At 29.5% G+C, this 12,480-nt stretch overlaps 1 protein-coding gene across 1 annotated transcript in view; it reads right to left on the bottom strand.

The window, feature by feature from the left end:
* Positions 1–12,480, bottom strand: part of LOC129919865 (serine/threonine-protein kinase unc-51) — a 63,799-nt gene that overhangs the window by 37,885 nt on the left and 13,434 nt on the right. The window contains exon 2 of the mRNA XM_056000958.1: positions 3,929–4,105. Within this exon, the coding sequence (XP_055856933.1) occupies positions 3,929–4,105 (177 nt within the window). The remainder of the gene's footprint in view (positions 1–3,928; positions 4,106–12,480) is intronic.

Genomic DNA, 12,480 nt, shown 5'->3' with positions numbered 1-12,480 from the left:
ATTTACGAATAGTTGAGTTTATTTAAACTTGCGAATTTGTGTTATTTGTGTGTTAAATGATTAGACAAGTCTGTTTTATTTTTTCTTCAATGAATCTATTGTTTCTTTGGCTTTTTTTTTAATTTGCTTATAATTAAACCTTTTTCTCAAGAGAAACTTAGGTAAGAAAGTCATGCATGAAAAATAATAAGATAATAGAAAAGAAAAAGAAATGTTCTCAAATTAAGTCTTTTTTTTATGTTTAGTAAAGACAGCTCAAATATTGTACTCGTAGGTGATCTAAGTACATGAATTGTTTTATCAGCAAGGAGACATGCTCAATATTTGTTATCCTATCTTAGGAATGAAAATGTAATTGTAAACTTTTAAAAGCCTTTGAAATTTTGAATAAAAAAAGCGCTTATGGAGAAGATGAGATAACGATGAACATTTGCCTAGATAAAAAAAGGATCGAAAAAGGAATTTGGTTGAAGGATTTCCTATTCAATGTGTCAATAAAAGTACATATCTTTAAACTTTTTTATAAATTCGAAGATAGGCAATAAAAACTGATGGGAATGTCTATTAAAGTGGGTATTATGTAGGTACTATGGAAGTTCTTGAACTGAAAGTGTATATTAGGTTTTTTCACTAGAGTAGGAATGGCACGCGACAAAATATTATGGGCAAGTCATCTATATATGAATATAATTATTGAATCCAATAGCACCTTTGAGCTGTCTTTATTGAGTTAAGTTTTCTTATTTTTTTCCTCTCATCGAAGCTTAATTGGTTGGAAATAATGAGATAATGAATTGCAGCTAAAACAATTTTAATCGTAGCTGAAATAAGTAAATCTCTGCTGAAACTGGTATATCTAAGCCAAAACTAATAAATTTCTGTAGAAATTCAACAGGTATTAATGTCTAAAAATCGAAAATTTTACAATTTAGCTCAAAATTGGTAAAATTTTGCCAAAACTGGAATGTTACACTAAAAATTTGAAAACCAAAGTTAAAACTCTGCAGAAAGTGTTAAAATTACATCGAAACTCGAAGTATCGGTTGAACAAGAAATATAAGTTTGTAAATTTGTACCGAAATTCGAAATCTCAGACGAACTCGAAATTGAGAAAACGTCGGCGTAAAGCAAAATTGTTCTAAGTACATAGGATTTCTTAAGGACTTAGAACAATTTTGCTTTACGCCGACGAAATGTCGAGAAGAAATAAAAGTTAGGAGTCTCAGTCGAATCTGGAAAATCTCAACGTAAACGGGTAAACCTCTGATGAAAAAGATAAAATTTTATCGAAACTCGATATGCAAATAAAAAATTCCAACCGATAGCTGAAATTTCATAGAATCTGTTAAGTCTTCGCTAAACCTTGTTAATGCTATCAGAAATCCGAAAATTTTTATGAAACTGGTAAAATATTACTCTTACTGGTATATTTCTACCGAAAATAAAAATCTTAGTCGAAATTTGTATATCTGTAAAAAATTTCTTCTGAGACTTCGAAAAACAGGTATTTCTAAAGTTTGAAATTCCTGTCGAAACTGGCTAATCTTTGCTGAAACTAGTTAGTTAGTAAAAATTGGTTAACTCCGCTGAAACTGGAAAATTTGTACCGAAATTCTAAAACTCTATCGAAAATAATACAATCACTGTTGGAAGTGGTAAATGTCTACCAAAATTGGTAAATCACAGTCCAACGTGATAAATATTTAGCGAAAACTGGAAAATCTCACTTGAAACTTTTCTAGCAACTTTCTACCGATATTCGAAATTTTTGTTAAAACTGGTGAAGCTCTGCTGAAACTGGTCAATTTCTATTTCGAAATAAGAAGACAACTCGGCTAAAAATGGCAAAAGTCCACCAAAATTGGAAATCTCTGTCGAAGTTACTTCATCACTATAGAAACGTTTAACAAAATTGGTAAATCTTTCTCAAAAGTTGAATCTCTTTCGAAAATGGTATATTTCTTCTGAAATTTCAAATCTAGTGAGCCTTTTAAAATTTCTATCGAAATTGGAAATCTTAGTTAGAATTGTTAAATATTAGTCGAAATTGGTAAAAACTGGTTAACTCTACTGAAACTGGTAAATTTCAGTCAAAATAGAAAATTTCTTCTAAAACTAGTAAATTGTTTGTACATTTCATGAAATTGGTAAACTTCAATCAAGACTAGAAAGGTAAAAATTTTATTTTTTAAATACTTTTCACAAAAGCTTGGTTTTCATTATGTTTAAAATTAAATTAAATGACAACAACTTTTTAAGTTGTCTGTCAGGTCAAAGTAAAGACAAAAATATCTTAGCTTAAAGTGCTAGATCTTATTGCAAACTTTCTTTTTTCTCTCATTTCGCCAATTTGAAGGTGGTGGAGTGATCGTTTTTGTTTTTTTGTTTGTCTGATTAAGGCTAACTTTCGTGAAGTGATCTTGTTATACTGCGGCATTATTAAAAATTTATTTACCAATTAAAAAAGACTTTTTTTTACCGAAATAGAATTTGCACATTGCAGACATACATAAATCAAAGTCTACTTCTTTTTTCATATACAAAAACAAACTTTAAACGCATTAAAACATTGCTTCCTAGATCTACACTTTTCTTCAAAGTAAACAAAAAACGCTCTTAATCTAAACACAATTTCGAAGAATTCTCAATTTTCTCGCTCTTAAGAAGAAATTTAAAATGTACATTTGCTTTGCCAAAAAAATAAAAATATAAAAATGTAAAAATTTATAAATACTTTCTGGAAGAGCATTATACACCAAAGAAAGACAAATCTATATGATTTTTTTTTTTTTTTCAATCTATTTTAAGAAACACCTGCTTGCATTATTTTAAGGACATTGCTCCCCAGAAATATCTACTATATCTGAAAGGGCAAACCCATACAAAATATAAAAAAGAGATCTAATTATGTACTTTGCATTTTAAGTGCATTCTACTATTGATTTAATATTCAAAATGCAAAGGTAAGTAAAGAAGAATAAAGGATTTCAAAAATTTATATTAAGATAAATATTTGATTTTTTTTTTTTCTAAATTAAAAAATTAAAAAGGAAATGAAAATTAATTCATTCAAATTCACTCTTCCGTTTCAAGTAGATTTCAGAAAAATTATCCTTTGGGATAGCGCAAAAAAAACTACTTCTTTATTCTAAAATGTCAAATATTGAAATAAGTATGCAACAGAGACGTCATTCAGGATTTACTTCATCATTCCCAGACAAGACAACACCCGCCCTAGAGCATTAGGATAAACGAAAGTTTTTTTGCCTGCAGGCTCTCACACAGCACACATACATAAGCATTATATCTTTGTGTGTGGAGGAAATAGTTTCCTGCTCGAATCCAGTGGGGTAAATCCTTTGTTTTTTATTGGTATAAGCTTAGTCCCTGAGGTTAACGAACGGTATGTTTCGTTTATATTTATATTTCAAATAAAAAAAAATAAAATTTCACTACAAAATAGGAAAAAAAAATAAATTCTGGCAAGAAGAACTTTTTTTTTATAGATTCGCTCAAGTTAGCGAAATTTCAACCCACTGGCAATAGACTATCCTGGAACTATTTTTGTTTATCTTTTTGCCAAACTACTTCCTCATTTCATGTGTATTTCATGGATTGCATGCAAATTTCTATTTGACCTGCAGTAACTTAAGTAATTTCAACTCGGCGAAAAAAAAAGAAAAACTTGCAAAAATAAACAACAATTTGTCGCATTGCATAATTTTATTTTTTTTTTTTTTTTTGCCATAAGAGGGTGATTGCAAGTGTGTAGGATATAACAAAAAGAAATCACATAACACCCGTTGTCGTACATGAAAGCAAAACCCAAAAGAAAAACAATGAAAAATCAATAAAGGACCTTCCTTTTATATCCTTAAAGTGTTGCTAGTTATATAGATACTTTTGTTTCTTTAGATTTTTCGCTTACCTCCATAACAAGATTGACACAGTCCTGTGACTCCTTGCAGTCCAACAAAGCAACAACATTCTCATGATGGAGCTCGGTTAATTCCTTAAGGATTTTTATCTCTTTGCCAAGGAGATTTTGTGTCTTGATTAGACCTTTCTTTGTGATGCATTTTATGGCCACTGGGAAGCTGGATTTCTGTAAAGACAAAATTGACAAGTGACAATCTTAATTAATTTAATTTTTTTTTTTTTATAATTATTTTAAGTTCGTGTGCAATCTATCACGCCTACTCTCGTAAGCAGCTTTAGTATATTGTAGGGGAAATAAGAGTGTGAATAAAGATGAACTCATTTTATCATCATCATGATTTTTCAATTTAATTGTTGATAATTTTTTCGCGTGTACTCATTCAATATGGGTTAGGTGGTCAGAAGGGAAAGTGGTGGGTCTTAATCAGGCAAAGTTGAAAATATATAAAATGTAATTCTCAGAGAGTTTGTGAGAAATTGTTGTTTGTTTTGTATTTTATTTTTTCTGTAGGTCTATCAAATCGGAACCACGTGCAATAAACGATGATGAAACACAAGTAACGAACATAATATTATTATTTTATAGAAACTGCTGAGTGCTGTTGATTATATTGAGGGTGTGGGCTGTTGAGCTGTGGGGTTAAAATAATTCCTAATCAAGAGAATATATGCTTAGCAATTTGTTTATTTCAAACACGTTTCAGTGTTATGCAAAATGCGAACGTTTTAGTTCTCGAATGTCGCAGGTTTTTTTTTTTAGAAGAGAGTTTCATTCCATAAGCCACACAAATTACAATAAAGTGTCTGAAAATTTTGTTTGGTTTCCTATAGTTTACATCAAAACAAAACAAAACAAAAAAAAAAGTATGCCAAAGCCGGATAACTAATTTGCCAAGGGCAATTAATTTGTCGATGAATAGAATTTATTTTCCCTTTCGTGTTGAATGTTATTTATTGGGTTTTTTTTTTCTTCTCATGAGAATATAATCTAGATAATAGAAAAAAATTAATAATAGAGTAAAATCATATTTATCTAAACGTAATTAGCTTCCGAGAATATGCAATAATTTGAGGATAAACATTTTATTGGATTTGAGCTTTAATTTGAGAATAAAAGTTTTTCACTAAACAATTTCAGTGGGTTCAATTCGATATAATAGAATTAGGTATATTATTGGGGAATGTTACGTTGGTTGGAGATTAACCATAAATGCTAGATATATCTACATTCTTAAATTGCTATTCCTAACGTGAATAATTGAGTGTTTAAGGCCCTCATTATGAAAAGCGAATTGGGCTTAAAATTTAGCGTATTCAATAAATTAATATTAAGAATATCGATTGTCTAAAATTAAAATAACGAATATTCGTTAACTCGTGAAATATTTAGATTATTCGATAGATATCGAGGTATTTGTCCCATTTCATAAGAATCGGAGAGTTTTTACCTGTCGGATCGGAAGCACACCTTGAAATATGATTCGTAAGAAATTGGAGATATCTCGATATATACCGAATATTCTTTTTTTGGTACAAATTACCGACTAAAATAGATTTAGGTATATAAATTGTGATTTTTTGCTTAAAAAATAGAGTAGATATTACAATATTAGGGTAATTTTACACAAGTTGACCACCAATAAGCAAAAAATAAAAATATGCATAAGAAATTTAATTATGCGATTAAAATACTTTTGTATTTTTTTAAATAATTTCATATTACTTTCATTTTTTACTTGCGATATACCTAGGTACTATACATACAGTGCTGCTAAAAACAATCCGTATTTTTTTGTGATTTTCATCAATTGAAATGTTATAATACAAAACTGGTACCAAATATTGTTTTAATATTTTTTCTAGGTCGTTAATATATCAGTTAAGCAATTTCAACAGAAAAAAATGATCTTTAATACATACAAAAAATTAAAAAATTGAAAAATGAAGTAGAGTCAGAATTTCAGCTGTGAAAAACTAACCGGATTTTTCAAGGATTTCGATTCCCGTTGTTGAGGTAACGGTTTTAAGCGTGACTTCAATACAATTTTTGTTTACAGTGACAAACAAAGTTGTTAGCTTTGTGAATTGTATAAATTATTAAATGGAATAACGGAAAAAACGCATTATAGTCATCAAATTCGTTATTGAGTTGTAGAACATTTTCAAGCCAAAATAAAACAAAATATTATCCCTTTGGGATGTTGAAAATTGCAACGTCAAGTGAGTTTGATATCGTCAAAATGTAAAAAAGTGAAAAATTAGTTGAAGTAGATCAATTGGGTGGATGCCATTACAAAATATCCCTAAAAACTGATAGGCGAATAAAGAGTTTTTTGATAAAAAAATCCTTTTGCGGCTTCTAAAACGATTTGTGAGGAGCTTAATCTGCTTTCAACATCAAGTACAGTTAGAAAGGATTTGAGAGATTTGGTCTTTATGACTTTCGGCTCGGAAAAAGACCATTTCTTTATACTAAGCATTGTCTAAAAAGGTAGGCAATGAAAGGATCTTAAGGAACACTTAAAATTTGAAAATAAAAATACTTCATCATGGTTGTATTTCCAAAAAAACATCTGAGTTGCTCGATAACAAAACGCAAAAATATGCTTTTCAGTGATAAAAGCAATTTTAGCTTGTTTTATTCCGATTTTGAAATGGTTCAAACATGGACATGTTTGAAACCAAAAAAATATGCTCCCTATCGTGAAGCACAGCAGAGGATCAGTGATGGTTTTTGTTTTTTCAGCTGCAGGCTTTAGCCCGTTTCACAAAATCAACGGAATTATGGATCATTTCCAAAATAGAGAGATGTTGGAGTCGATAATGGCTCCATTAAAGGAGAAATAAATGCCTTTACGTCGCCTCTTTCTGCAAGTTATGATGCCCATTAAACAGAAGTTTGGGGCAGACAATACTCCTTGCTTAGAATAACCGTAAAAATTAGCCGACTTGAACCCGAATAAAAATTTGTGGGCCATCTTTAAGTTACGGGTAGAAAAGAAAAAGCCCATTTCAGCAACTAACGTACTTGTAGCTTTGAAAAATGACTGGGAGCATATTTCTAGTTCTATTTTATTTTATTTGGCCTAGTCCAAGTCTCGTTGGTGCCAAGCAGTCTTCAAAAAAAAAGGTTACTGAGCAAAATTTTCACTTTGAAAATTAACTTTAAAAAATCCTGTTAGTTTTTCACAGCTGAAATTCTGACTTTACTTCATTTTAAAATTTCTAAAATTTTTGTATGTATTAAAGATCATTTTTTTTTGTTGAAATTGCTTAACTAATATATTAACGACCTAGAAAAAATATTAAAACAATATTTTGTACCAGTTTTGTATTATAACATTTCAATTGATGAAAATCCCAAAAAAATCCGGAATGTTTTTAGCAGCACTGTATATCAAGTAATGCATTCGTACAAAAAAAAAAGTTGAGATAACATTTTTCCATGACATTATGATAGTAGAGAATGAAAAAAAAGTGGGTCCCGGAAGTCAGTGTGTCTGTCTGTCTGTCTGTATACGGAGCTACATCCTAAACGGATGGACCGATTGACTTCAAATTTTTGGAGACTCTCCAGAGGGATTTTTGAAATTAATTTTTTTTGACCAAAAATAACGGTACTTGTCATATACCGATTTTAGTAGTTGAAATTGCTCAAAAACGGCTCCAACGATTTTGTTTAAAAAATTCGAATAATAGTTTTAAGACAAGGTCTATCTTCTAATGAAAATATTTTTTTTTTTGAAAATCATTATTAACGGTACCTGCCATAGAACCGTTTTTTTTATTCAAATCCGATTATCTCCGAAACTGCTTATTCGATTTTAACGAAACTTTTTGTGAAGAAGCATTTATATAATTTTAATATAAACCAAAAATAAAATTTTCAAAAAAATAATTTTTGGATTTTGAAACATCAAATTTTCGAAAACGGGACCTTGAATTTTTTTGAAATTTTGTTATAAGATGTTGATTAGTGATTTCTAGAAAATGGCATACAAATTTTATTTTAAAACTTTTTTTCCAAAAAATTATTTATAAAAAATTAGTTTTTAAAAATTTTAATTTTAAAATTTTTTTTCTAAAAATGCATCTTAATATGTATATCAATGAAAACTTCATACTTGTTTTGGAGGGCATTTTGATTTCAGATTTTATTTTTTTTTTCAAAAACGAATTTTTTTTTTTTAGGTCTAAGAGCAAGTTCGTTCGACCCAGTCGTGCATTTTATTTTTATATTCCTCAATTTAAAAATTAAAAAAAATGAGAAATTTTTTGGCAAAAAATGGGAAAAATTAACATTCTAAAGGTTTCAAATTTTAAAAAGCCTAGAATAAACTGTATTGACGGTTGACGCGCATTTTTATTCAAAATTGAAATAATTTGATCAAAAAAATCTCGAGTCAATTGTTCTGATAAATACTGAGATTCTGACCCTAAAAAATGATTTATTGTGTAAATAGTGCTTAACATTTTTGAATTGTTATAAAACCACATTGTTTCTATTAATTCCTTTGATATATATGCTTACTGGCAACGTTATTACGTAATTAAATCTCCTCTCTTATTGAATACGATATCCACGGCTTTTCATTCAAAAATCTAGAATATGGCTTTAAAGAGTAACCGAAGTAGACTGAATCTAAAGTCACACCCGTAACATCTTATCTGAAGAGTCTATAAAAATGAAGTAACTGTGTTACACCCGTTACAATGAAATTACCCATTAGTCAAGGACTAAAGGATTGTTGAAAGAGTTCCTAGTAGATTTTAACTTTATTGGCCTTTCAACTTTAAATTCGACGTCAACAGTACCCCAAAAAACAGCGTTGTTGGCCTATTCAAGTATTTCAAAAACATGACTATGTAGAATAATATTGACTTCGGTATTGGCTCAAAAATCTTTTAGAACAGTATATTTTAACGGCTAAAAACGATTAAAATAACAAAACTTAAATAAAGTGAAGAAGTATAAAAGAAACTGAAAATGATAACAAAATAGAATACCTATGTAGACTAACAAACTATCGACGAAAATATTTAACGTGAAAGAAAGATCAATGCAATTGATAATTTGCTTTGTTTTTCGTATTAACTTCCTATTAATTTCGTATTAATTTATTTTAAGGCGTGTGGTCACTCTGGAATTTTTTTTTAATAATCACTGTAATGAACATTTTAAGACCTGTTGCGTTTATCGAAATACTTAAAATTGTCAAAGTTACATGCATTTTTCTACTTGAAGGTTGAACAACTGCGAGCGATTGACTTTCTTTTTTTTACAATTATCTCGAAACTATATTTTTTGACTTGGTACCTTCACAATCTCGGAATCTATCCGTCTATTTATGTTTTTTTAATTTTGATAATTTGATTAAATTTTGTTTTAATTAATGTTTTCACTTGAAAATTTTCAGATTGAAGATTTTTTAGACTTCACATAATTTTTCTAATGGTCGAAAAAAATGGTTACGATACATTGTAGTCACACTATGTATTTAGGAATAATCCGAATTTTTTAATTTTTGTTCAGATGTACCATAATCGAGTACCAGATGGGAGCACGGAACGAGACCTCCACGGCAACAAATATCGGCGCCATTTTTTAATATATTCAAATAAAATTTCACAATGTTATTCTTCAAACCCTTTATGATATATTGATAAAAATACATGTTCCGATCCCTAGTATCGAATTTATATTTAAAAAAACAAGTGCATTTTTCAGTCCACCACCGGGGTGAAAAATTGGTGACCAGACGCCTTAACTCTTTAACTGCCAAGTTTTTTAATGCCTTGATATTTCACATATGTAAGGTGTTCAAAAATGATCGACATGGCAGCCAAAGGCTTAATTAAAAACATATAACATTAAAAAAAATTTAAACCTGTGGCCGAATGGTAAGGTGATTGTTGATAGTTTTATTATTTGTTTCCTCTACATCCCTTAAAGGAAGTATAACTTTCAATTAAGTAAAAAAGTGCTCCCAATAAGGATGATTTTATTTTATACTTTTAAACAAAGAGAAAGAGAAGAGATAAAAGAAATATCACTTAAGTGTTAATGGTTGAATCGATAATTTAAAAACAGTATAAAAATAAACAATATAAAACAAAGTTGTGTAAATGATAACATCAAACAGTTGCCAATTCCATTAGCAATTCATTGACACATGAAACAAAACCAGCAGTCGATTTTGCACTTTGTGAAAAAAAAAAACAAACATAAACAAAACCGTAAAACATAAAAGGTTAAGTACCCACAGTGTAAACACAAAACTAGGTTATTTCTCTGGGTTTCTCTGTATCCTAACTCAAAAAGCTTACTTTTGAAAAAGGTCAACAATTCTGTTAAATGGAAGTCCACTTTCTAACTTCGTGCAGAAAAACAAAAAAGATTTATCTAATTTTAAAAATGTTTGCCAAATGAAATCATGATAGGTCACCGACTTTTGTCAGGCAAAACCCCATTAACACACATTTCTATATCAGCCGTTGGCAAATCAGACAAAATAATTAAAGTTGCAAAGCCCACCCCACACAATATACCACTTAACGCGTCGTTTATTGTATTATTTTGTGTTCCTTTGTGTAAAAATGGAGCATATGACTGATTTGAAGTTCAACAAACAGCCGTGACAGAAACCATGCGGATCTGACAGTATAATCACCTATCAGAGAGTTCGTATAAAGCCGGTATACAGATAAATATAACAGTTTACCGATAATAACAAAACCTACATTTTTATACTTTCCCGGCAGCGCCAATTAAAGTAAACAAAAATAACATATTTGTTTTTATTTTTATTATTCTCCTTCCGCTTCTCTTTATTTTCTTTCATTTTCGTTCATTTCTTTCTGCGATAAGATAATTTTGCAACAATAAATTCATTATTCATTATTTTAAGTCAGTTCTTGTATTTGTATAGTTATAAATACAAACAACTTTCGAAACGGAGTTCAAACAGGTTTCCGAGACAAGAGACAAACAGATCTACACTGTGAATGCTGTGACATTTGTCACGAACTTTTCAATCGATCTTAATGACATTTGCAATTATTAGCTGTGTTCATTCAAACCACAAAACTAATGAATGCACCGTTAATCAATGTTTTGTTTGTAAGAAAATGTTAAACATTCTTATCGGAGTATTATATAGTTGTTATGACTTAAGTGGCTAGACAGAGCCATCAAATTGATTATAAATTACTACTCTATCAGTAAAATATATGTATATTATTTGTTTGGCAAATACCTTTTAAATCGCAAGCAGTTTGTTGAAAATGACTTTCTAATGTTTTTGTATCTACTATACAAAGTAGGTTAGGGTCATTCACAAATATAAACTGCGTCGCGTTCTAAACTGTCTGGGCTGGGCTAAGGGGAATTTTAATGATTTGTTTTTCTTTTATAAATTCCGCCACTCCACCTATACTAATTAAGCACAGCCAAGGCGTGTGTATGGTGCCGAACTTATTATTATTTGCGTTTAACTAGATTATATTTGTATATGACAAAATGTGACATAAGGAAAACAGAAAAACAAAGGGCTTGGAAGGTTTTTTTTCATGCACAAACAAAAAATCAGAGTTGGGAAGTAATGATTCGAAAAAATTTTAATTACAATTACATGTAATGGAAATGTGCAACATTTTTTTCAATTACATGTAATGAGTAATTGAAGTTCTTCAATTACCCATTACATGTAATTGAAAATTGTCGATTACTTGTAATTCAATTACTTTTATGTAATTGAAAACAAAAGTAATTATCAAAAAAACAGTAATGATTACTTTTTAAAGTAATCATTACACGAAAATGTAATTAATTGTATGTTTTTTTCAATTACATTTTACGAGATAATTTGTAAATGGTACGGAATTAATATGTTTTGTCATCAAATGCCATGAATAGTGTTAGAGTGGCTTCAAAATATCTTCAAGAGGTTATTACTTATTACTTGGGGCCTATTTCAGAGCTTACTTCATTGTTTACATTAGCTACATCAATGACTTTAAACATTAATTGCGGCGGCCTGTTGGACTTTTCGAAGCAATTTTAGACCATAACAAATATTTTCTGACGGTCAATCGGACTCAACTAATGATTTTTGAGGTTGCTGATGTAGTGAATGTAGTTGAGATAATAAGCTCCGAAACACGCCCTGGTAAATAATGAAAATTAATAAAATACTGCACTGAAAGAAGATTCGTAGAATATTTAACAAGACCTTCAAAACTTAATTCATGGTATGAAATGACGACTCCAAATTGTCATATCGTTACCCGAGAATTGTTTTGTCTTAATGGCCAATTTTGGTATTCTGGAAAATGGCATTTTAAAAACATGTAATGAATTACAATTTAAGTAATCAATTACAGAAAAATGTAATTAAAACTGTTTTTCATTTCAATTACTTTCGAATCCATTACTTTTTTTAATTACATCTGTATAGTAATTGAACTTTTTCGATTACAATTACAAGTAATGGGAGTATGTTTTTTTTTCAATTACAATTACCTGTAATTGTAATTGAAAAA

Source organism: Episyrphus balteatus, chromosome 4 (assembly GCF_945859705.1).
Source record: "Episyrphus balteatus chromosome 4, idEpiBalt1.1, whole genome shotgun sequence".
In the NCBI taxonomy this organism is placed as follows: domain Eukaryota; kingdom Metazoa; phylum Arthropoda; class Insecta; order Diptera; family Syrphidae; genus Episyrphus; species Episyrphus balteatus.
The sequence above is the reverse complement of the archived record's forward strand: the minus strand, read 5'-3'. Positions and strand labels throughout refer to the sequence as shown.